This window comes from Anas platyrhynchos, chromosome 1, assembly GCF_047663525.1.
Source record: "Anas platyrhynchos isolate ZD024472 breed Pekin duck chromosome 1, IASCAAS_PekinDuck_T2T, whole genome shotgun sequence".
NCBI classification, from domain to species: domain Eukaryota; kingdom Metazoa; phylum Chordata; class Aves; order Anseriformes; family Anatidae; genus Anas; species Anas platyrhynchos.
In genome coordinates this window covers 82,440,001-82,465,517 of record NC_092587.1, presented here as the reverse complement: position 1 = coordinate 82,465,517, position 25,517 = coordinate 82,440,001, and the positions used below count along the sequence as shown (strand labels likewise).

Below are 25,517 nucleotides of genomic sequence, written 5' to 3'. Positions count from 1 at the left end.
TCTGCCCCAACCTTTAACACTCCAGATTCTGCATCCTATTTTTTGGGGCAAAGCAATCAGTACTCCACGAGGTGTCCGTCCCTCTGTTAGGGTACAACATGGTAAGACACGGTAAAACCCCGGCACACCATTCTCAAGCACAAGTCAAGCATTAATTTCCTCTGTTCTGTTCCAAATTAATTTATGAAATAGTTTACATAATAGGACACACCAGAGCAAGAAATTGGCCCAGGAGATCTTTTCTTGGTCCTGTATTCCCAATGCTTTTCAAGCTTCACCTAATACCGAAGTTAAGAGATCACTGGTAGAAATGTCAAACGTTGTCAGCCTGGGTTGCAGAGAAATAATGAGCAAATCATGGAAATAGTCCCCAGCCATCCAGGAACCCTAGAGGCCTCGTTTAGGGCTGCACAGATGACCAGGCAGCAAGAAAAAGCATCCACAGTTCCCCTTGAACATGCAGTGAAGCTACAGCAATTAGAGTGTCTTTTTGCAAGTGGCGGGTGGTTGGGTCCCTTACAATTTCCATGTTGTCACTGAGCATTATCTCACTTTAACGATACGAGAAGGCTTTATAGGAAAAAAAAGCCTTAGACACTGAATTTCTACTCAGCTGCTTCCTAAGGATATGAAAGAGGTTACCTAATTTCACATCAGGAACAATTAGATTAGCAGGAAGTAAAAAAACCATCCAAGAATTCTTTAGTTTGTTTCTTTATTCAGTAAACATCTAGTTACAAGTTCCACAAATTAAAAAAGTGGGGGAGCCAATCGAAGAAAGGTCGGGGGGCCCACAGGTAATCCAGCTTTTGTTCTGCTCCTCACCTCTCTAAAACACACATCCCTCTGCTTCTCCAGAGCTGCACCAAGGACCAGGAGGGGAAGAGAAGCCTTTGTCCCAGTGAGGGGACTAACACAGGGGTCTAGCAGGATTCCCTCATCTTTCTTTCACAGGGGACTAAACACAAACTCCAGAACCAGCCCAACCCAGCACAGGAAGAGTGGAAAAGACGGAAGAGGCAAGGTGGCAGCTCCTCGTGCCCACCACTACTGGCAGAAAAGAACCAAGGGAGAGCAGAAAGGGAATGGGCAATTAACACGTTCCTTGCACATCAGTGAGATTCTCCGTGACCCACGGCAGCACCCAAATGGGGCAAAGAAGAGCAACGCAGAAGATTAGTTGCTTTGTTTCAATTCTTAAGTGGGAAGGAGGTTAATACTAAATTTGAGGAGGGTCCAAGTGGAGCTTTGAAGGGGCTTCAGAGTTTCACTGTCTGTACCTGGGAGGAAGGGAAACAAAGAGAGAACATAAAAAGAGTAAGTGGTGATTAGAAAGCAGCATAGAAGACAGATAAAGGCAATCTTAAGGGTGATGGTTAAAGATCAAAAAAAAACCAAACCAATTCACTGATTTTCAAGCACTAGATCATGTGCTAGTGAACCCTCAAAACACAGGACAACAGAGTTTAGCACTCATTTGTTTTTCGACCTGTTTTGACAGTAAACATTCTCGAAGTTCTACACGATGACAATATAAACACTCTATGGATTGTGGTCCTGCATGATCTCATACCACTTCAACCACCACTTATGGCTGACAGCATCTTCATTTCTTGATGACAAAACGAACTTCGACAGTTTCCACTTTTCCACACAGAACTCCCACCTTTCCCTGCTCTTTACAGTATCTGGGAAAACACACCTGATTCCAACGCTTCAAAATACTACAGGACTGGGGCAATGAAAAGAAAGCCCATATGGCTAAGAAGCAACCGTGCAGTGGAAGATGGAAAAGAGAAGTCAAGCCTTGTTAAGACTTACAATAGTGTGCAGATAGATTTGGGGGTGACCACGCTGCACCCCCCACAAGGTCTGCTCTGGGTTCACCAGTCATACCGACGGGACTGTCTGGAGGGAGAATCCTCAGGGCCCTGGATGGCGAGGCGAGTCCCTTCGGCCCGGCGGCCAGCGGTGCCCTCGTGGCGTCGGTACTCCAGGCCCCGCTGTTGCCGAAAACGGGAGGTCTCTCGCCGCCACTCATCATCAAACGCAGCTGCATCACCTAGGGAAGGAAAGGAGAACAGGCTCAGCTGGGGAAAAAGGGAGGAAGTGGTTTCTGGGTTTGCTGGGGAGGAGGACGTGGCCAGCACTCACTCTCGTCCATGTTGATGTAGTCCTGCCTTTCTTCCTGGTCACCTGTGCGGTGGTTCCGGGACCGCTGCATGATGTGGGCTCTGTCCCTGATGTGGTGCCCGATAGACATTTGTTCCAAGCCACTGTCTGAGTCCCTTACAGTCCGCCTCGTCTCACGGATCTGAGGGCAGATGTGTGTGCAGGATCAACGTTTTAATTCGCTCTCCCAGCCCCAGAAGGCACTCCGATTCTTGCCTACAGAACTTCAGTCACGTTGCATTGCCACCATTCCCCGTATGTCAGATGCAACATAATAATGAGGAAAAAAAAAAAAAGGATTCCCTCCCCACCATCCCTTCCCAGTGGCCCTCAGCATGGTTCAGTGACTCACAATGCGTTCCTCAAACCACAGCTGACTGCAAAACAGAACTGCTGTGGGTGGCCAACACCGAGCCACCACATGAGATCTATTCACTGTCAGCAAAGCCAGCAGCCTCGTGCTGGGAAGACACACTGCAGCCTCTCTCTTACCCCGCCAGGTGCTGAACGCATCTCTGAGGTCTCCTGATAGACTTTGGGCCCGTCACCCAGGTTGGAATAGGAGATGACAGTTGAGGAGGTAAACGTCTGGCAGTTAGCACCGTTTGTCATATGTTCCTGCAAGGGGAAATGAGCAATGGCGTAAAGCAGAAAAGGGAGGGAAGAAGAGATTGCGGTAACATCTCTCTCTGTACAATTAAGCAAGAAGGAATTACAAAAGGAAGACTGTCCAGCTCTTCCAGCGATGCAATGGAGATGGAGCCAGGCTCTTCTCAGTGGTGCCCAGTGCCAGGACAAGAGGCAGTGGGCACGCACTGGAACACAGGAGGTTCTGTTTGAACATCAGGAAGTGCTTCTTCACTGCGTGGGTGACTGAGCGCTCCAACAGAGAGGCTGCCCACAGAGGTTGCGTGGTCTCCCTCCTTGGAAATGTTCAAAAGCCACCTGGAGACGTCCTGGACAACCTGCTCCAAGTGTCCCTGCTTGAACTGGGAGGCAGCCCAGATGACCTGCAGAGGTCCCTTCCAACCCCAACCATTCTGGGATTCTGTGAGTGTAGTTCTCGTGGGTCCGTCTTTCTGGAGAGCTGCTCTTCTTGTTTCTTTCAGAACAAGCCTACCCCCACACTTCCTTCCTCCCCTATTTCTCCTTGCTGCACTCACAGCAGGTATGCCCCAAGAAAAAGTTCTGTCATTTCACCCTACCAGCACACAAGAGAGAAAGCCTCTGCCACCCTAGCAGCTTGAGAGCAGCCAACACAAAAGCAGCACAATAAGGTGGGAGGCAAGAGAGGACAGTAGGAGCACCTCCAGTACTCCCCCCTTAATACAGAGGGATTCATTGAGGGTTCTTACCATGTTCCCAATCATGTCATTCATCATGCCAAACATATCCATAAAGCCACCTGCCTGAGAAAAAATAAGAGAGCACAGGAATAGTTAGCTTAGAAGGATACGGGAGAAAAGAACTACAATTAGCTGTCTGCAAAGGCCATAAAACTGATGTCCAAGAAGACAAATAAATAAATAAATTTGTTATTTTCCCTTTGTATCAGTAGTTTAGAAAAAAAGAGGATTTAGAGTTGCTGTCCTCTCCGGTCTCTCAGGGTGCACTGCCCAGATGTTCTAGTTCTCCAGATCCCCAGAGAGGACAAAGGGTGTTCTTTTAGTGGGAGTCTGACTCCTCGTTGTGGTTTCACCCAGCCGGCGGCTAAACACCACACAGCCGTTCACTCACCCTCCCCACTCCTGCTCTGGGATGGGGGAATGAAACGGGAAAGCAAAGCCTGTGAGTTGAGATAAAGACAGTTTATTAAGACAGAGAAAAAAATAATAACAATAATGATTATAACAGTACTACTACCAATAATGTGTACAAAACAAGTGATGCACAATGCAATTGCTCACCACCCACTGACCAATGCCCAACCTAACGCCGAGCAGTCCAACCCTCCTTCCCCCAGTTAGCCACCCCTATATATTGTTTAGCGTGACTCCATTTGGCCAGTTTGGGTCAGCTGTCCTGGGTCTGTCCCCTCCCAGCTCCTGCTGCAGCCCCAGCCTGCCTGCTGGCAGGACAGAGCAAGAAGCTGAAACGTCCTTGGCTTGGTATAAGCACTGCTCTGCAACAAGTAAAACACCAGCACGTTACCAGCACTCTTCTCATCCTAAGCCAAAACATAGCACCCTACCAGCTACTAGGAGGGAAATTAACTCTGTCCTAACTGAGACCAGCCTGACTCCTGAAGAACTGGGGTTTGAATCCAGGCACTCAACAAAGTTAAGAGACGAAATCTCAGGATGTGCACTAACAGCGGACTTAGCCATGAGACGGTCATCCTCAGGGATGTTTTCGCCTCATCACTATCAGCAATTAATTTAAACCACATTGGAGTTTCCATACATTATATTCTTCCTAACATAATAGCTTTTCTTATTTTCCCCAATAAACACCTTGTTTTTTAATCTCGTAAACCTACAGGCTGCAGTAACATACCGGGCCAGCAGGTCTCACAGGTTAATTGTGCAATACGTAAACAGAATTACTATGTCAGTTTAAATGTGCTGATTTTTTGTTTTTATTTTTTTTTTTGCTTCCTCGAGTACATTCTTGTTCTCGCTTTCAGCAGACCAGTACTCACACGCAACGTTATAATCCTTTGAAGTCTATCTATTTGTATTATTAATCCTTCTTCGAGCTAGAACAACTCCGGGACGCTAGCCTCGCTCACTGAGGCAATCCCACAAGGCAGCTGAAGTTGCTGGATCTGTAATAACCTATTTCCACCATATTATTTCAGCAGATGACAGATCAGCACGCTGTAAGAAGTTCTCACATACGTTCTCATTCCAGTCCTGTTCCCCTCAATGACTCTGTTGGCTCTTCCGTCTGACACCATTGGCAAAGGAGGTTCAATAATCACCTCAGCCTAACGAAGGCCAAGTCTTTTCCTTACATTGTCATAGCTCCTCCGTGACCTCTAAATGTAACTGTTGCTTCTTTTTAGACATATGAGGTTATAAAGAGACTTTCTGCTCTTCCTGGGTATTAACTATCCCAATTCCTACTAACTGTTGTGCTGTAACAGCTTTAGGGCTCTTCCCCGCTCAAGGTTCAGATCCAGCCCATCCATATAAACAGATTCTCTCCTCTAACACAGCTCACAGGCCGGGTTAAAACATTAGAGGGGAACAAGCAAAAGGCCTAAAGTCATACAGCAATTCATTGCAAGCAGTCCCGGAAAAGCCAGCTACATTCAGTTTCAGTTCAGTACCCTCTTCAGTATTCCAATTACTATAAATCTGAAGACAGACAGAGCTCATCCTGGTCTCCTCAAACCATCCCACCCTCACTGTTTGTCCTCACCATCTACTATATACAAGATACACACGGTCTTGGTCACATTTTAGCTACTAGCTGAACAGAGTGCTAATGTGTCTCTGCATGAAGCCGCTATTTGTGAAGCTTCAAACTTGGCACAGAAAAAACGAGTACTTACCATGCCCAGCATCCCAAAGGGTGAGATAGCTCCTGCCTGTCAGGACAACAGAAAAACAGAATAGAGGATGACCTCGCAACAGACAAATACTACATCCTCCTCAGATCACCCACACCCAGACCCAACAAGTTAAGACAGAGTCCCACAGACTCACAATGGTTCAACTCGTATCACTGCTAACAAATCAGATGGAAGTAATGCTTCTAAATTACTCCCGGTTTTATTGATTTATGGCCTTTAGAAGTAACACGTATGCCTTCCCGTCCTTTCATTTAACACAAGAAGGCAAGGGGCATGCCCAACCCAAGACACTGCCTTGTCAGTGTCTGAGAAATACTACCCCGTACTCAGCCCCTCTTTTACCTGCATCCTACGGCCGGCCTGGCGCGCCCCAGGAGTGGTCCCATCGGTGATGCCGAGCAGCGGGCCGAACCCAAAACTTCCAGAAAATATGCGGTTCATGTGCTGCCGGTGGATAGCAAAAGGGTCCCTTTTGAGAAGGTTGGGAGAACAACGGTGAGAAAGTGATGACAGAAGACAAAGCCCTGTATAATAGACCTGTTCTGACTGAGTTTCTCTTATGTAACTGTGACTGTACTTTTTAAGATGGAAATCATGAGTGGTAATCCCTGTGGCTGGAAATAAAAAACACTCTGGATCTCATTCCTTTCTTGCTTCTCATGTGCTAACTGATGTCTGTTCAGCAGCAGGTTAGTGTTCTGCTCCTTTTGGGCTAAGCATGGCTAAAGCTATTCCAATTGTAATTATTTTTTATCGTTTCACATACCTGAGCACAAATACATTCAAATACAAGGACCAAAACCTGTATGGCCTGACACTGATATTCCCCTGCCCCAAACCATCTCCACCTGCTATTTTCCTGTGATGTTACGTGTACACCTGCAAGGCTGAGATCACAAAGCTTTTGCAGGTCAAAGTCTCAGAGTCAGAATGAAAGAAAACAATAATTAGGGTCCCTAAATGCTTTTCCTTTCTTCTGTAGCCTCCACTTTGAGGGCTGTATACACTGACACATGCTGGAGAAGCAAGGAGAGAGAAAGAACAGGCACAAACTGTCACAAAAGACAGCAGCCACAGCAAAGAGGCTGAGAAATACCATAGCATTTCCCTGCCCATTTTACAGTCTGCATTTATCCTTCCTCAGCATGAATAACCTGAGCGGCACAGAGCTTCCTGAGATCACAAAAGCACCCAGCACAAACCAATACTTTTCTGTCTCTACTGGAAATGCTTTGCATAATAAAAGCCAGACTCATCCCCGCCACATCAATAAGCACACACACTCATTCTGTGACTAACTGAGACATCAAGGTCTCCCCTCCTGCTAATTTGTTTACAGCTGATAAAGTTGGTGATTATCATCACTTTTGTAAAGAAAAAAACTGACTTTTTTGTCCTGCACAAATTCCTCCATATTTAATGAAAACAAACTCTTACTGCGGTACAGTCTTATCCTTATCTCTGCTTCGGTAAGAACTAGCGAGTTTTATCAAGAGCAACCAGTCTGTGGACAGACAAAAATACCGAAGTGAGAGGGAACACAAGGGCAGTTCTTGGCACTTTTGGCGGATTTCAAGATTTATATTTCGGAGCCACTAATTTCCTGCTTATTTAGTTTCGTGCAGCGTGACAACTCCTTTAACAGCCTTCTTCACCTTCCGCAGAGCGGCGGCTAACAAGCAGGAGAGCCGACATCCCCCGTTTGGACTGGAACCTTCCTAGGAAGAAGCCCTGCAGCCAGGCGATACCTCAGACAGCCCACCCCTCTCCTGTCAGCCAGCTACGAGGCACGCTGGCCTACTTTCCCTCACGACGCCTCCTGCGCTGCCCCCGGGAGCCCCCGCAGTGCCGCAGCAGCCCCCCCCCCGGCCTGCCCGAGCCCCCCCAGCACGACTCACATGGCGAAGAGGGGGTCCTCCGGCTCCCCATCCCTCATCAGCCGGAACATGCTGCCCGAGCCCGCCGCCGGGCGCTGAGCTGAGGGGAGCTGAGGGGAGATGAGGGGAGGGGGGGGGGGGGGGGGGGCAGCAGCAGCAGGCCGGCGCTCCTCACAGGCGGCTTCACCCCGCCGCGGCCGCCCCCCGGAGCACGGAGAAGACCGGGGCCAGCCCCGTGCCTCTTCCCCTGCCCGTGAGGAGGAGGAGGAGGAAAAGGAGGAGGAGGAGGGGAGGAGGGGGCGGCTCACGGCCCGGCTGCCATGTCCGCCCGCAGCCCCGCCCGCGGCCGCCGGCTGGCCCCGCGCGCATGCGCAGGGCCGTGAGGGGAGGGGAGGGGGGGAGGCGGGAAGCGGCGGCCCCCAGCGGCGGCAGCGCCCCCCAGCGGCGGGCAGCGGAATGGCAGGGGCATGGGAGGCGCTGAGGGCTGCGCCTCCCGGTTTGGGGTCAGATCCCAAAACTGGGGGCTGAGGCTGAGCCCTGCAGGGCACTCCTCCAGCTGTCCTTGCGATTAGTGGTGTCAGTGTTGGCAAAGAGCGCGTTACCGGCGGTATTGCCCCTCCAGCACACCCTGAGGGAGCTTGCAAACACGTACGGCTAACGCTGAGCAAAACCCTGGAAGGATGAACTGGAAATGCACCCCCCCTTTTTTTTCTTTCTTTTTTTTTTTTTTTTTCGGTTCTGAGAAATGCAGAATCTGCGTTTTTTGCACGCGATGTTTCTGCACAGTACACACATCTAACGCACACCACGCGCTGGGGTATAACCGCCAGGCACCGAGGGGACAGGAGGGGCACAGAGCGCAGGCCTCCCGTCTCGCCTCTGTCACGCTCCCCGTTTCCGTTCTCGGCCGTGAATAACAGCCGCCAGCCCTGTCCCTCCGTTTCCGTCCTTTTTTTTGAGCCGCCCAGGTCCTGCCCGAGGAGGAGGATGGGGGGCAAGGGGAGGAGGAAGGAGCTCAGGCAGCAGGCGGGAGGTGAGCCAAGGGCAAAATGGCAGCGCTGAGCGACGCCGCTGCCCCCGACCCCACCTCCTCCCTGCCTCGCCTCGCTGCCTCGCTTCCCTCCCCCTCAACACCCCAGCCAAAGGGGCAGCCACCCGGCAAAGCGCTCCGAAAGCAAACCCAGCGTCACGCGGCGCAGGTAAATAAAGCCTGGCTTTTTACCCGCTTCTTACAGGTCGTTTGGGCCAAGAAGACAGCTTCTCAGTAAATCCAAATATCCCAGAGCCCCTGTGAGACAAATAAATCCTCACTGTACAAAAGCAGAGCCACGCACGGCCATCTCCTCCTCGGTTCCCTTCGCCCATGCCCTTTAGGAAACCCTCACCCAAGCCCTAATTCTGATGGAGGGTGTCCCGAGTGAAGGACGGCTCCGAACTGATCCCCAAGTGTGCCAGCTCAGATTTGGGATGCTTTGGGAATATTGTGCTCGTATTGAGAGTGCGTCTGTCACCCGGAGTGAGCACCACGACCTCCATCTGTGCTACGTTAGGTTCACAAAAACAGCGATTCGAAACCTCCCTCCCCTTGCCAGTCTTCTCGCAGGCTGGGTCGCATCCTTAATCACTCCCCTTTACTCCTCGGGTTTCCTCTCGCTGTGTCACACACGCTGCTTCCCATCCCAAAGCAGCGCCCATTGACATCGCCTCTCAGGAAGCCATTTCCCTATGCAAAGCTTGCCCAGGGGTTGAATTCTTGGAAGTGTCCTCCTGGCTTCTGGATACGGCATCGTGGAAGATGAAAAAAGTATTAATCTCCCTGATTTTTAATGGGAACTGGACAGAAAGATGAGCAGTGCGTATCAAACACATAAAAGTGCACATCCCCTCCTCACGCTGAGATTTTGCTGGTTTCACTTTACGTGAAAGGGTGCAAGCCCTGCGTCTGAATTTATGTAAATACAAGAAAAGCAAATGCAAATACATGGCCTTCTGCTCTGTTGTTCAGCACACAGTTTGGAGGGGGTTTATGAGTTATGTTCGTATATGACACCCATGAGTTAGTTCACAGAATAAAACTCTTAAAATATCCAGAGTGTTTTGGGCTTGCTCGGAGTTCCTTCAGCCTTCAGCATAAACGCTAAACTCCCCTCCCCCAGCGAAACGATACAGTGACAGGACTAGGAAGAACTATTAAAACAAAATGTATAAATATTTACTTTAGGAGCATGCACCCTGCATAAGCTAGAAGCAGAAAAATACTTATCGCAGATGAAAGCCCGCAGAAATAAACAGCCACGTGGCCACGTATGAAGACATACATGCGAACCTAAAACACATCTGTAGAAAAATACCATACTTTTATTACATACATACTGTACATACGTACATACTATAAACTCACAAAAGTAAGTGCATGTGAAGACAGAGAAAACACCACCACGGCACACAAATGTGTGTACAGATGCACACACCTATGTAAACGCAAAGCACAAACAGCACGCACCATAAAAATTTTAATTTATTGTACAGGGAAAATAACATTCATATTGTTCTCCGGGCTGCAGACATGCATACTGTCGATATTCCCAAACAACTACGTATCGTGTGACTTCTGTACCTCCTTCATCTTGTCTAAGGGCGTAAGACTCCAAAAAGGATGGAATGAATGTACTCTGCTGAGGTTGCAGAGCAACCTGAAGCACAGATTGGGTCGTGCATCTGCATGCCGCATGCTGAGTATCGTTGCGTACGCAACAACGAAAAATTCAGGCGGGAGAGAGGAGCGGAGAAAAGCCGTGAACCGACCCAGCAGATGAGATGCGGAGCGGTATAAATGTGATGGGAGAAGAGAAGGCACAGGTAGGTGAGGCTGTGAGGGGATGCCCTCGGGAGCTGAGTGAAGCAACCGCGTGCCAGCAGCCTGGAGAGCCCCACCAGCAGGAGCTGAAGCAGAAGCGGGCGTGTTGCAAGGCACGAGGAGGGGTTTACACGGGATGTAAGTGGGCAAACACTAGATACAGGGAAAAACTGGACGGGTGAAAAACGCGAGCGGGTGTCTGAGATAAGGGCAGAAAATCCGGGCTGGCGCAAAGAGCGGCAGAGCCACGGGTCACGCTGCTCCTGACACCCGGCAGCCCAGCTCGTCGATTTGGGGGGCTCCTGGTTTTGGGGTGTAGCTCCAGAAAGTATTAATTTTTGTTGTTGTGGCGGGAAGGAGGGATGAGAGAGGGTGCTTGAACTGAGTCTCAGGGCTTGGATGCGGATAGCTAGACCCAAGAAGCTGGCTAGGAGGGTTTATGAGGTAGGACAGAAAGTAATTAATGTGTTTTTGTTGTTTGTTCTGCGTTAATGTGTGCGTCTGGGATATGTTATGTTTTTTTGGGGGCAGGACGCGCTGTGTGTGGCTCGGAGGGGTGGCTGCGGAGGAGACAACGAGGCTGGGACCAGCCTCACCCCACACCTCAGCCTCATCCTCCTCACACCTCTTCCCCCTCACACCGCCCCTCGGGGGCCGGGCCGGCGGGGCGCGGTGCCGGGGCCGGGCAGCAGGGGGCAGCGCCGGGCGGCCGAGCGGCTCCCAGCGGGCGGCTCCTCCACACGGCCCCGGGGCCGGCCTCCCTCCCAGCACCACCTCCCCGCAACCCCCTCAGCCCGCTGCGCCAACCGTCCCCTCACCCCGCCCCCCCCCCAACCACCGCAGGGCGGCCCGTCAGCCAATGGGAGCCCTGTTGCCAGGCAGACGGCTCATTTGAATAGCCCAATGGGGGCTCCCGCCCCGCCGCCCCTCCTTATATGGGCAAGCGGGAAAAGCAGCCCGCCCCCCCCCCCCCCCCCCCACCGGCCGTTGAGGAGGGACCATGAGGGGAGGAGGGGGGGGGGGGGGGGCGCGAGTGGAAAATTCCAGGCGGGAGCGCGGCACGCGCGCGGCGGGGGGGGCGGGGCCAGGAGGGACCAGGCGGCAGCGCCGCTCCCGCCCCGCCCTGGCACCTCCGGGGCATCTGCGGGCGGGGAGGGGCCGGCAGCAGGCGGCGAGGGCTCCCGTGAGGGGAAGCGGGGGGGGGTGCCTGGGGAGGGGGCCCGCCGCGCATTGTTCTGGCGGCCCCGCTCCGCCGGGCCTCCGCCCTCCGTCCCTCCTCCGCCTCCCGGCCGTCCCCTCTCCCCTCCCTTCGCCAGGTCCCTCCTTTCCCCGTCAGCCGGCGCTGTATAAATCCCCTCCGCCGCCGGGCTCCCCCCCGATCGCGGCAGACCCTTTGAGTACTTTGGCCCGCGGGGCGGGGAGAAGCAGCCGGGACTCCACCGGGACTCGGGAGCCGCCGCCGGGACTCGCCGCTCCTCACCGCGCACCCCCACCCCTTAACCCCCCCTTCCTTCCTTCCTTCCCTCCCTCCCCCCCTCAGCGCCAGCATGTCGGAGAAGCGCGTCGAGGAGGCGCCGGCGGAGCTGAGCGCCAAGGTGAGGCCGCGCCGAGCGCGCACCCCCCCTGCCCCGCGTCCTCCCCCGGCCCGCGCCGGGCGAGGACTGCGGCTCGCCCGCTCCGCGCTCCGGAACCCCCCCCCCCAACACCCCCCCCACTGCGCGCGCGCGGGCGGCCGGCAGGGGGGCGCGCGAGGGCCTCCGCCAATGGGGGGGCTGGGGCGGGGCGGGGCGGGGGGCGCGCGGGAGGCTGCGCGCGCGGCTTGGCGCGGGCGGGAATCGTGGGGGGGGGAGGTGGTGGCGGGAATCTGGGGGAAAGAGCGCCCGCAGCACCCCCCCGTGCACACACACACACACACACACACACACGGGGTGCTGCCGCGCGTGTCCCACGAGCACACCACAAAGCCCAAACCCACCCAAAATGCAACACCAACACCACCTCCTCCCGGCTTTGTGGCTCGGTGCTGAGCGCGCCACGATGGTTTTGTCTCGGTTGGTGTGCAGGAGATGAAGGAGAAGAAGGAGAAGGTGGAGGAGAAGGCGGTGCACAAGGAGAAGAAGAAGGAGGTGGTGGAGGTGAGGGCTGGTGCTGGGCACGGCGCCGGGAGCCCCGGGTCGCTGCGAGCTTGGAACGCCAAGGGAGCGTGGGCGATGCAGGAGGAACGCGTAAAGGAAAGGGGGGGTGAATGAAGAGCCAGCTGGTGGGTAATTGTGGAGAATGAGCCTTGAAGGACTAAGCATCGTCAGCACGGCCCCGTGAGCTGGGAAAGGATCAAAGGGGAGAGCAGAGACAAGTGGGAATCGAGAGGAGGTGACAGGGGATGTGGTCCTGCACCCACTCGGGCATCCTGAGGTCTGTAAGGAACATACGGCTGGAGGGAGGACCAGCAAGGAAAAGCACGGACTGGTGAAAGTCCAAATCAGTGTGATAACGGATGTATTACGAGCACGCCAGGGGGATGCTTGGGTTGCTGGTTTGGGACAGCAGCAGCCTGTCAGGGTGCGAGCTGGTGGGCGTCACAGCTTCGTACTGGTGGGGAGGGACTGGGGGGACTGGTTTTGTAAAGGAGGCAGGGTGGGAGGAGGGTTCTGGCTGCATGGGGCAACTGGGACGGTGGGAAGGATGTTGTCTGAATAACAGTGCAGAGGTCACCCACTTGATGCATGCCTGAGACCGGAGTCTGAAGTGGCTGGAGGTGTGCAGATAATGCTTGCAGCAAGGAACTCGTGGAAATGTTGTCCTGATGCCAATTCCGGCTCTGACCAATTTGCTTAATTAAGGATGAGGAAAATGGAGCTGAAGAGGATGAGGAAGAGAATCCTGAGGATGTGGATGAAGAGGAAGGTGGCGATGAGGATGACGGTACATATAATTAATACAGGGAGAATATGTGGGCGGGTAATCAGGCTGTGGGGAATGAAAGATCGCAAAGGGAAATTCCTCCTCTGCGCCCTCTGACTGAGATTACATTGCCTTGAATGCTACTTCAGTTAACCCGTGATTCCTCTCTTCTTTGTGCTTAGAAGGAGACGAGAATGGGCAAGAGCAGGATGGGCATGCAGAAAAACGATCTGCAGAGGAGGAAGAGGTGAGTGATCGCGTGAGAGTAATGGCACTGAGAAGTTTGAGGTTGCCAGCTCTGTGCTGATGAAATCCATGTGGATGCTGTTGCTGAGTGTCTCGAATCAGCCTCAGGTCTCATTGCTGCTTCGGCAGCAGATGGGTCAACAAATCTGATGTGGCAGGGGGACAACAGAACTTGGTGGGCTTGTTGTAGGGTCGAGGTCCAGTTAAGGTGCTGGATGATGACCCCTCAAAGACCTGTGATTGCTGGGCTTCCGGCCAGAAGATGGATTTGTAGGGGTGGATCTCGGGGTCTGTAAGAAGGAATGTGCAGGTATTCCTGCAAATGGAGCTGTCCACGTCTTAACTGTGCCACTAACAGAACAGTTGTTAGGCACTCAAAGATGTTTTAAAGAGGAGTGGGTTTAGTGTGGGCCAGGCAGAGATTTCCATACGGAGAAAAGAACAGCAGTAACAGTTTTGTGGAGAAATTCTGTGTCGTGGTATAACTGGCAGTAACTCCTTTTTTCCTTCTCTTTGTGATGCGCAGGATGAAGTGGATCCAAAGAGACAGAAGACAGAGAACGGGTCTTCAGCTTGAGTCCTCCTCCCCTTCCATCTCCTCTGTTCCGTCCATCTCTCCTCCTCCATTCCAGCCTGTGCTTGCACTGTCCATTAGCCTCTGGCTTCACACAATCTCAGATGAGGAAAGGTTACAAATGCTCTCAAACAGGGAAGACAGCAGTTTCCTTCCCACCCGAAGATCCCAGTCCGTCCACGACATTCCCCACCTGGAGTTATTCTGATCCCCCACATCCTTCCAGCTGTGCCCCACTCAAAAACAAACCTCTTCCCTCAAGAATCTCATTGTTTCCCATTGTGACCCAGTGCATAACCTTACCAGGCCCATATGCCAGGCTTTTCACGTGGCAAGCACCTATCATTCCTGTTCACTCGCCCTCCCTTTTTTTCACTAGTATGAGTGAGATTCTTGGCAGCTTCTGCTCCCGGGACCTGCTGTCAGATACTCTCCCTGAGTCCAGGAGGCTGCAGGCACAGATCTCATGGTGCATTTTCCAGTCCTAGGCCTCCTCTCATCTGCTTTCCCATTGAACCCTGAGAGACAAAGTATTACAAGCAAATAACGGTTCTATTAAACCATACACAGAGATGGGATTTATCTTAGGTTTTCTTTTCTTCAAGTTTACATGACAGACAGCAAGCTGGCCCTCGTGAATTTTTCAGAAGATAAGGGTTGTTTTTATATATGAATTTCATCATAACTGCATATTTTTTTAATTTGGAGGCTTTTTTAAAACAGATCAAGAGATACGTAAATTGGGGACCAAACTTTGATTTCCATTTTTTCCCTTTAGATTCTCTTGTGACCATTTTTTGTAAATTAAAGGCAATATAGCCACAGCATTTTCTATGGCACAGACATCACGAGGATGATAGATATAAATATATATATTGTTTTCAACTAGCACTGTAAATAAAAGCGTTTAAAAATATTTCAAACAGCTCGTGTGGGTGGTTGTGTCTGTATGTCTTGGGTTGTGTTCTGATCCAATCACTGGAAGTTGGTTGGCAGAAAAATGATGGCTTGGACAGGAGCTGGTGGTGAGGACAACCCTACGTCAGTTGAAACCTGTGATAATTCTTTGAATGGCCCCCGCATGCTGGAGACCAGCGTGCATGGGTTCTGCTTCCTCCCTCTTGTGCTGCTCCATCTGCCAGGCGCTTGAGCGAGGACACGCCACACATGCAAAGCTCCAGGGCTATTGTGAAGCTCTTGAAACCGAAATCAGGCTTCCTCACCAGACAACGGAGGTTCTGAAAGGGAACCTAAGCCGTGGCTGCTGCACACAGGCAAGTGCTCCTCTTCAGCATCCCTGCCCTGGCTGGCATCAAGCATGACCCACGCAGCATCAGTCACAGAATGAAAGGAAAGTGTTTAGAGAGGCAAGAGCTTCGCTGCTTTGTCCCACCAGCTGCCTGGGAGAGATCTGTCAAATATTTGTCTTTTATCTTGGGAGACCTTTAGAGTTGCCGTTAGTGCTTCTTCCTTTTTAAACTCTGTTTTGGCAATCGCACAATGAGCAGCCAGGACTGGGAGCTGTAAATAATACCAACTTTTGTCTGAGCATCAGCGGCTTTGTGCATGTCCAACAGCGGCAACAGATGAGATGTTGGCAGCACAAACAGTTGCTAGTCTCCGGAGATGCAAAGCCTCGATCGTTGTTTTATCCAAACGGCCGTGTTTGGCTGCAGGATGGCTCAGGGTGCAGAGGGACACGAGCATGGTGCAAATGGCACAGCTACTGCCAAGCCCCTTCGCACGTGTGCAGGTCTCAGGGAGGTGCGTGCCTGCCTGGTGGGATCTGGCAGCACCCCGGGGTGGAGGAGCACTGCTCCCACTGCCCCCAGTTGCTGCTCTGCTGGGTCTGGACCCGTCTCAGCCCTGGTGTTTCTGTCCAAAGGCCGTGCTCTCCACAAAGCTCCCTTGGCGGCTGCAGCCACAGCCATTTGGGCCATCTCCCCGGTGAGCAGCATTTCAAAAGCAGGTAGCTCTTGCATCAGACCGACCTGCAATGCCTCTCCCTGCTCCCGCTCGCCTTGGGCATGATGATGAATGTGCTGATTCAACCTGCACGTATCGTCTAACTGCACTTGTGCAATTTTATATTCCTACTATTGCTCCATTTTAAAAATTGATGGATTCCAGTCCCTGCTCATTTCAAAATATTTTTGGAATACTTTAATATGTTGGAGTAAGTCCTCAGGATTCCCCCCAAATTTTTGCTGACCAATCACCTTTTAATGTTTGGTACCAAAGATAAATTACTAGAGGATAATCCGGTTTCTACAGAGGCCTATTCCAATTTTCGTTTATCTTCCCCACCACTGCAGCAGTGCCATACTATGAGTAGTGAAGAATCCATTTGCAGATGAGAAAGCGTGGAGAGTTCTCAGCTTTCCGTGTAGGTACACCACCAGTACTCCTGGCTCTATCCATCTGGTCGTCCAGAAGGGAGTGAGGCAGCAGCTGCAAGTCAGGGCAGCACCAGCTGTGTGAGCACCAGCCCTGTGAGCAGCCGTTCCCCATTTCCTCCGAGGGAAATGCTGCAGGACAGAGGGCTGCCGGCATGAAGGGCCGCCAGCCGGTTTCTGCACGTCTCTATGGAGTCCTCAACTCCACAGCTTCTACTGGTTCTGCCACCTTATTCGGTTTTAATAAACACCTTTGTCACTGCCTATGGATAGTTAGAAGATAGAGCTACAGATATGGAAGTAGTTAGGAGAATATCTGCTTTCACATTTGGTCACCTCCGTGTCCCGTGGGACATCATTGCTGACTTGAGCTGAGGGCTACAGATAGCAGATAACAATGGGATATTACAGTTTCTTCCCCTTCCTTAGACCTGCAAAGAAGTCTTTTACCGTTGAGCCTAATTTTATTTCCAGGGGGAAATCAATGAAGTCAACAAGGCAAGAACAAAGTCCGCCTTCACCGGTGCCTGCTGAGAAGCGGCGGCACTACGCAGGAGCCTTGCTCACCTCTCTCGGCCCTGTGCTAATCCCCCACTCATTTCATGTAATTCCTGCGACCATCTGCCAGCCTCATCAGCTGGGGACAGGGCTCCCTCGGCGCTGTCCAAAGGTCACACCAGAAGTCGGCGCACGCCGGGATGAAGCGCAGGAGGCTGTCTGCACAGGAATGTGCACGGGCTGGACTTGCCGTTTGGTCAGGCCTCACCAGCTGTAGGCCGGACCTCAGCTTTCAGTCAAAGCCCGCAGTGGTTTTCTCTGAGAGAGGTTTTGCTGCCAGGAGGCAAACTTCTCGGCTTTCTTGCCCTGACCACGGTGTCGTCACAGCTCTCAAGGAGATGTGTGGTGTTCACGGCCCCTTCCAGTGGGAGCTGCCCCCAGCTTCCAGCAGCTCTGCTCCCACCAGGAGAGCAGAAACAGCAAACCAGAGACCTCCTTCTCCATAGCTCTCCTTCAGGACTGCTTGCTTCGAGGGAGCTGTGGAGGTCACACACCTGCAGGCTCTGCTGTAGCCAATAAATGAAACGAGACCGGCGTAATCAAAACCATCACACGGACAGAATGGTGAACTCTGCTTCAGACCTGAAGCCCTCCAGCCACTGCTGGTCTGAGAGGAAAAAATCCTTCCTTGCTTTAGGAAAGCCCGTAACCACACCATTGTATTAGCTTTAAAAATAAATAAGTAAATAAAATTACTTCTCTTCCCAACACTTCTCTGGGCTAAGGGGCTTTTTTAGGCCCTCTGCTTAGGAGTCTCATTGCTCAGCCCATTCCCATACGCCATATGGGAAACTAAAAGAACTTGCCTTCCCAGAGCCTTAAGAAGCCCATGTACTTTTCCCTCCCACCTCTCTCCCTTATTTCAAGAATGGAGTCAAAGACAGACACGCTCATGGCTGTGTGTTTCCTCAGGGAAGGAGTCTGTGTTTACGTGTGTGGGCTCAGGCTGGGGACATGTCACAGATGGACAGGGCTGGAGCGCTGCCCACCAGTGAATGAGTCCGGGGTTTGTTTCCTGGCGAGCTTTCACTGTCGCAGCAAAACACGGACAATCGCAGGGGTGAGGGAAGACCCAGGGTGTCAGTATGCAAAGGTCCTAGCCACACGGTATGGATTATAGGCCAAGCTTGGTGTCACCAAGTATAGTGTTGCTCTTGTGGGAGGCATTTTCAATCAGGCAGGGAAGAGGATGCATTCCCATCTCAGGCTGTTCAGGAAGAACAGGCCCTGCATCCCAGCTGGAAGTCTCTATGCACAACAGTCGTTCCTTAGCTGAGCCTCGGTGAGCTGCGATATCAGAGCAGATAAGCTTCGCCTTGTTGGCCTCGTCGGGTGTACCGCTGCAGGCAGGCTACAGCAGGTGCTTAGGTGACTTGCTGCAAATCACCCATTAAAGATGACAGATGAGCACGCAAACCACGTATGAGCTGTAGGTGATACTTCAGGGTCTGTTGTGGATCCCTTTACATAGCTGCAGAAATAAGCATGGGGCTGATCTTATTTGTCACGGGAGGCTGTAGGAGCTGCACAATCTACAGACCTCCAGACTTCTTTGTAATGACATTTATGGTTCACATTATCTACCATGCACCTTATTTTTTTTCCTCAAAAAGTCCAGTCCAACATTTCCAATGTCCTAATGAGGTTCCGGAGGCTTTCTTCTCTATTTAGTTGCTTAATCCATGAAGTGGTGTCATAATGTCAGAAGGGTGTTTGGCCACACGTCCTGCAATGAAAAATCTTGTTGCCAAACGTTGCTGAGGCTTCATGTATCCCAGACTGGAGATCCTAAAACCAGAAAAGGCTATAACGTATCAAGAAATAGTCAGTTTCCAGAGCTCTGTGATTAAGTGTCTCCTAATAACTCTTTGTCAGCTCAGGTAGAGTCATGGCTTAGACTTCCAAGGTCTTCCAGCAACTTCCAGCAATTCATCCATTTTTTCAGGTACCAAAAGTGTTGGAAAATATCAGATTTTTTTTTTATTTTTTTTTTTTCTGGAAGCTTAGGCACTGCCTCAGTACAAAGGCAAACACAATGATCAGACTTTGGAACTAAACACAACGACGGTATATGATTTGTTATGAAAATCTTCAGAGACCCTTACCTGAAACATCTTTCAGCAGCTTTTCTGTTACTGCACATCCAAATGATTTCACCAAAGGGTGTCTGCTGGTCAGCAATCCAGATCATGAATTTAGGCAGCACTCTGTTAGGCTCATCCATAAGCACACCAGAAAACATATATGGCAACTTACAGCTATTTGCTGTTTTCCTTTGTGAAGGACAGTTTCTAAAATGTCATTTAATTTTTTTTCCTATGTCATATCCAAAGTGTCAAAACCATCTGAGGCTGTAGGATGTGGCTCCAACAAACCTCCCGATCTTCTGAGATACCAGCTTGGTAGATACGGACTAAAATTTGAGCTGGAATTTGCCGGTTCTCCACAAGGCTAATTTCACAGAAGATTCACTGGAGATCTAGCCTTGTAATTCAAATGACCCCTGAGGTTTTGCTCATAAGAAATAGTTCAGGGTCTTCTGCAGATCCCCTTTCATAGCTGCAGAGATAATTGTTGTAGGGCACTGCTAACGGTGTTGACTGCAGTTTCTTGTTGGGAGAGGATCCCACTCCATCTCAGTTTTTCTGTTTTAAAGGGTTTCCAGAACAAACCCTGACCTACCATCTCCCATTTGTGGCAGGGGAGTCTTCAGTGCTCAGCTCCTCCTGCTTTATCTGGCACATGCCTCCAACTCTTCTTTCGGGATCCATGCTCCTGCTTGAAACAGAGCACCGTTCCAAGATAACAGGCAGCACAGCCACATGGAGCTTAAACTGAGACGTACTGCAGCTTGGAGGGTACACCTTACGCTGTTTTTCTTAAGCCTCTCAAAGGGATTCATTAGTGGGAGGCGAATTGGAGTCCTGTAAACACGCGGCTACATCTTTCCTGCCTAAGGTGCCCCCTGGTGGCAACGAATTTGGGATGTTTGGTACAAAAAATTATGAACGGTCAGCTAAGTTTCACTTGCTGGAGGAACCAAGAAAGACTCTGATCATGCCTAAGTCAAACTTGAGTAACTGAGAAGTCTCTGTGTGGTCAATTAGCATCAGATTTGTCTTGGCCAGTTGTCCACAGAGTGATTTGAATGCACAGAGGCTGCTCTCGGGCTTCCAGGAGGAACAGTCCTTTGCCTAGAGAGCCCAAGGAAGGTCTAGGGAATCTGGAAGGAGACTCATCCTCACTCGGATCTATTTCTATTAAATGAGACAGTGTGTTACTTTCCTAACATCTGCTCCAAGAGCTTTCTCCTGGCCCAGCACAGCTCTTACTAAGCTTTTTGTCTGGAACGAGAACAACTCTGGGTCAGAAAAGGGATGTGTCATTCAGTGTGTCCTTTCTCAAAAAACAATCTCTTTGGGGTTGTACCATACTATCAGGTGCATCAGGCGCAGTGTAACTATACCCTTCTTTCATCTGTTTCGTTTTTTGCTGTCAGCGGAAGGTTGTCTGGAAGATAAGGCTGAACAGAACAGCTCCTGTGAGCCTCTTGCACAAGTTCAGGAGCCTTAAAAGACTTGTGGGAAGGCTCTACTAATCCCAGGACTCACACCTCTTCTTCTGCAGCCACGGAGGGACCCACGCAAGTCCAAAAGTCCCTCCACCCGAAAGACATGTATACATTCAAGTCACTTTCAGTCTCCTCATCTGTAGCTGGTATTAGACTCTTACCCAGGAGCATTCCCTCCCACATTGGATCCCCTGTTTAGAGTCTTAGAGTCTTAGAGTACGCTCACCGCGTGCTTGGGTGAGTATGTAAAGCAGGGGCAGTCATTCCCAGTGGCGTTGGGATGGGAAAGCAAACTTGGAAGAGAGTGTCTTAGATTGGATTCCCACCTTCAAGCACCTGGGAAGGTTTCTAGGTCATGTTTGTACACCCACCCAAACATTTGTTTTTCACAAACCAGGGCAGGAAATGCTGTTAGTCTTGGTGCGCTATTTTTTTTTTCACTTTTTTTTTTTTTTTTTCCCCTCCCTAACTCTTGTGCCAGTGTAAATAAAAGAACTTCAGACTTCACAGCTATTTTGACTGTAGCACCCTTTCCTGTTAAAGATACTGAGCTTTACCTTGCCTCTTGACTGGACAATGTTGTCCATATTTCCCCCTCTGCACAAATTGATCTGCTCTTAAAGTGGGCACAGAGAACCCTTGGGTATACCGGTCTTTCAGAGTGCACTTATCTTAAGTTAGTAAGGAACAGACAGAAGAAAACTGCAGTAATAACAATTAGAAAGAAAGAAAGAAAGAAAGAAAGAAAGAAAGAAAGAAAGAAAGAAAGAAAGAAAGAAAGAAAGAAAGAAAGAAAGAAAGAAAGAAAGAAAGAAAGAAACCCCTAAAGCTTCTTCAGGTCTGGAACAAGTGAGCCCTGTGACCACCTGTAGCTAGGGAAAAAACAGCATCTCCCTTCTAAACTCGGGGGGAAAGTCCCCACACCCACATACCACTACCTCAGTTCATTTGAGTCCATGATCCCTCACCCTTCCTTCTCCCCCTGGGTTATGTGCCTCAGCTCAGCAATCACGCTCCTCTGCAGATTCCAAGCCCAGTGCTTGGTGTTTTCTTGTGGAGCAAGACCAGCTGGCTTTTTTTTTTTTTTTTTTTAGGCTTAAAAAGGGCCTGCATGCACCACCAAGGAGGACCTCCAGTCAGGGCTGTGAATAAGGGAGAAGCCTGGAGAAACATGAATAGATAGTGTTTTATGCTCATGATGGTGATCACCTTGCTTGGCTTCTGTGTTTCAGCAGGGAGTCCCATATCCTAGGGCTGGGCAAGAGGATGCCTTCAATCATTTTTCATGTTAACAGTCTGCAGGTGGTGAAGAGGCCACCACAAGAGTTACTCCCATGTCAGAGACTTGCTGTGAAAAACATGAACTTCATTTCCAGCCAGATTTTCTTTTTAACTTCGAGCCACTGGTTGTCCTAGTGCTCATCTACCAGAGCGGAGAACCTGCCGGTATTTTACATCTTCTCATTCATGGGGAGAAAATATGGATGGTAGATCGCAAATGTAAGAGCATGAAGATGGTTGTATTGGATCAGACCAGTGGTCTCTCTAGTCTGGTGTTCTGCTATAATGTACAGTCCTGATGTACAGTCCTGAAGAAGAGGCAATGAGAGACAAGACACATATAGGAGCTTCCTGTAAACCAGAGTTAAAGATATTCTGAGCTGGCAGTCATACCCAGGCCATTATATTCAAAAGCCAGTGAAGAATTGATCCTCCACAAATTACCTAGTCTCTGTTTTAACTCATTTATACTCCTAGCCTTTATGGCACTTCTGGAAATATTTCTACCATCTATATGATTTGTAAAATGGATTTCTGCTTGTTTGCACTAAACTTGCCTGAGCTCAACAGTAGTTCTTTTGGATTAGGCAAAATCCATCAAACTCCTCAAGCCCTGTACATCTGAAAGCAAGATTTCTAGTCCCCAAGTCAGGTTTTATTTTCGTATCACTCTGCTAAATCCTTTTCCATTTTTCCACATCCTTTTTGAATTATGGACACATTCCAGTAGCTTGTGCTGTAAACAGAGGTAACACAATCTGTTCGTTCTTGGAGATCCCATTTTATACACCATGTCGTCAAGTGCCTTCCTCCCTGGAGTCTTTGCTTCCCAGGATTCAGCATCTTGTTCTGGAAGTGTGATCCCCGTACTTTGTTCCCCAACATATAACCTTATGTTTTAATGCCAAGTGTGATTTTACCAGGGGTCCTACGAGGTAGTTGCTTCCCATTAACCTTGCCAAACATGAAGTGTACACCATGCCAGGAGAGACAGTCACACCTGCAGAGCTGTGAAGCCCTCCTAACCACATTTTGGCAGCATGCAACGGCCATGGACATCAGAAATCATTTGGATGTTGATCAAATCATGTGGCAGCCTAACACTGGAAGCACAGAGAGTCCGAACTTCAGGGCTACTTTCATTTCATCAGCAACGGCTCTAAAGTATCTACACAGGACACAAAAACATTAGCCACTTTGTCTTATAATCTCACACACACTGTACAGCCAGGGAGGGTCCTTTGGTCTCTTGTGGCTTTCTGAGAAAAGCCTGACAGAGAAGCCAGCAGAGTGAATGGTGCTCAGCATGGGTCATTCACCTCCTGGAGAACAGGAGCTGACGTCTACAAAGAAAAAAAATCCTAGAACTAAAAAAAAATGATAAGCTACACCACCCCCCCAAAAAAATGAGCTTAAAATCATGTTTTCCCCATGTGACCTTAATTGGTAAATTGCTAAATCCCATTGACTAACATCCCATTGACAGAACATCCTTTATTTTTATGAATTTAGTTTGTTGGAGCTACATCTGGAGAACTTAGATCTCTCCCAGACCTCGTTGTGACATGGGAAGTCCCACCCCTTGTTGTGAATTTTGAAGCCCCTTTACATAGATATTTAACTACAGCCTTTTTTTGTCGCAGCCTCCTTTGAAGGTAACTAAGAGCCAGTTCTATCTCCAACAAAAAAAGAACTTCAGACTCCACAAGGAAAAGCCTCTCTTGTAAGTGTGTTTCAGCAATGGATGCTGGAGAATCTCTGTGCTTGGAGATGTTTGGGATTTGCCTGGGCAATGCCCCGAGCAACCTGATCTTGTTTTGAAGTTAGCCTGCTGGGAGCAGAAGGTTGGAGTGGAAACTCATAGAGGTCCCTTCCTCTATGAATCCTTCTGTGATTCTGTGACTAATAGGTGGGCTTATTTGATTTTGTATTTTTATTTAGTGGGGCAGGTGAGGCAATCTTATCAAATGATGCAGGCTGCTACCAGCCATGAGGTGTCAAATGGAGAAGAAATTGAAAAACCAGCTCAGCTGCCACCACACTCCGAATTTCAGTCTATCACACAACCATGTTAATCCAGTGTAAATGCAGTGTTGCAGAAAGGGGTGAGCCCATCTTGCCTTTCATCTCTTTCCTGCTGCCTCCATTTTGTCAACACCGATAAACATCAGAGAATTGAAAACTAAACCATAAAAAAAAAAATCCATTTTGATTTACAATTAACCCTCTCAGTTTAAAAATGCACCATCTCCCTCCCTCGCATTGTTCAAAGCAAAGTGGTTGGAGATCATCAAAGCAGAAAAGCTTTATTCTCTTTATCAGTATTCTGAAGCACTGCTCTGCTCCCCTTCTCTGCTGAGCCATCAGCCACGTGAACCTTCCCAGGGGCTGCATTCTTCTGCAAATGATTTTTCATAGCATCGCATGTTCCTTTAGTTACCCATCTTTTTCTATCTCATTCCTAGCTTTCCTACTAAGGAAAAAAAAAAAAAAAGTATGTTTTTTATTAATAAGTGGAATTTGCCTGTAGCTTTCAGAGCTCCAGTGTACCATAAACTACAGGCTCATGTTCTCCTGGCATGATGTTTTTTCGAAACACAGCACATGGACCAAATCTGCTTTTTCACAGTTCCTCGGGACACGTGTGACTAAGCCTATAGACAGATGCCCCCTGTGACCCACGCAATGCTCATCCCTCAGCATCCAAAACAATTTCAAGGTGCCTCTTCTGTGTCAGAGAGACCCACACTACTGCTTGGAGTAAGACAGAGAGAGGATTTGAGCCCCGTGAGCAGAAGGCACATCCTTTTGTAGCAGCGTTGCTTTGAGGAGCACAGTCACTGCATGGTCAGTTGAAAGCAACAGCAACTTTGGGGATCTATGTCTGGCATATCTAGATCAGCCTCTCTGTCTTTTGGCACCCACGGCACCATCACTGCTATTCCATCACCCAACTCCACTGTCAGCATTACCCTCTGGGTTACAAACCCACATCCTGTGGCATTATAGATATCCTTTAACTAGGCATTGGCCAAGGTGCTGATACCCATCACCATCTCTACAGGTAGCTGTGAATGTCCAAAGAGGGTCCAGCAGCATCCCGTCTCTCTTCCAGGAGGGATCTGGAGTGCTTTTGAAAGACCACAGATTTCCACACTTCTCCACAATTAATGCTGACCAGATATGAGGAGCTAGCTGCTAGCTGTTGCTGTTAGCTCTGGGTAAACAGCAATCAGGACACGTTAAATGAGCTCCTTTTTGGTGAACCCTCAGACCAGCTGATCTCAAGTCGTGCAGCTGATATTGCAATCTTCAAGTCACAGCATGGCTTCTTAGGTCAATTAAAGTCTGCAGATAAACCATAAACCACCTTAAAAAGTCAACACAAAGCAGAAAATTGCGACCAGCCTTAGAGTTGGCGCTACAAGGACCAAAACATGAAAGTGGAATCACTCAGAGAAAAACATGATATCACAGAAATCTGGAAATGCAACGGAAAATTCCTTCAGCAAGATTAACTCAATGATACTGCAGAATAGTGTTTTCTATTTCTCTTCTTCTTCA

The 25,517-nt window shown here is 49.9% G+C and overlaps 2 protein-coding genes across 4 annotated transcripts; one reads left to right on the top strand and one right to left on the bottom strand.

The window, feature by feature from the left end:
* Positions 1-698: 698 nt before the first annotated feature.
* Positions 699-7,935, bottom strand: MLF2 (myeloid leukemia factor 2). 3 transcript variants are annotated; one of them, XR_003494929.3, is made up of 8 exons: positions 7,591-7,934; positions 6,035-6,161; positions 5,672-5,707; positions 3,528-3,581; positions 2,665-2,790; positions 2,155-2,314; positions 1,822-2,062; positions 699-1,280 (listed from the first exon to the last, which is right to left on the bottom strand). XR_003494929.3 is itself a non-coding variant. In XM_027449777.3 (8 exons), exons 1-8 carry the CDS (start codon positions 7,638-7,640, stop codon positions 1,268-1,270), a joined length of 732 nt encoding a protein of 243 aa, XP_027305578.1. In that variant the 5' UTR covers positions 7,641-7,935; the 3' UTR covers positions 699-1,267. The 3 variants fall into 3 exon arrangements, 2 of the variants coding, with proteins under 2 accessions (XP_027305578.1, XP_027305577.1); XM_027449777.3 differs by having other exon boundaries at positions 1,897-2,062; positions 7,591-7,935; XM_027449776.3 differs by having other exon boundaries at positions 699-2,062; positions 7,591-7,935.
* A 3,637-nt stretch (positions 7,936-11,572) lies between these two features.
* PTMS (parathymosin) lies at positions 11,573-15,063 on the top strand. The gene is made up of 5 exons (XM_027449778.3): positions 11,573-12,021; positions 12,490-12,561; positions 13,267-13,348; positions 13,510-13,574; positions 14,100-15,063. The coding sequence occupies exons 1-5, from the start codon at positions 11,974-11,976 to the stop codon at positions 14,148-14,150; spliced, it is 318 nt and encodes a 105-aa protein (XP_027305579.1). The 5' UTR covers positions 11,573-11,973; the 3' UTR covers positions 14,151-15,063.
* The last annotated feature ends 10,454 nt before the right edge of the window (positions 15,064-25,517 follow it).

Coding starts and splice junctions, on each gene's coding strand:
- MLF2 (XM_027449776.3), bottom strand. CDS start 7,640: ATGTTCCGGCTGATGAGGGATGGGGAGCCGGAGGACCCCCTCTTCGCC. Junction 3,582..5,671: donor CCTTTGGGATGCTGGGCATG/GTAAGTACTCGT, acceptor ATTTTTTCTCAG/GCAGGTGGCTTTATGGATAT. Junction 2,063..2,154: donor CTACATCAACATGGACGAGA/GTGAGTGCTGGC, acceptor TTCCTTCCCTAG/GTGATGCAGCTGCGTTTGAT.
- PTMS (XM_027449778.3), top strand. CDS start 11,974: ATGTCGGAGAAGCGCGTCGAGGAGGCGCCGGCGGAGCTGAGCGCCAAG. Junction 12,022..12,489: donor CGGCGGAGCTGAGCGCCAAG/GTGAGGCCGCGC, acceptor GTTGGTGTGCAG/GAGATGAAGGAGAAGAAGGA. Junction 12,562..13,266: donor AGAAGAAGGAGGTGGTGGAG/GTGAGGGCTGGT, acceptor TGCTTAATTAAG/GATGAGGAAAATGGAGCTGA.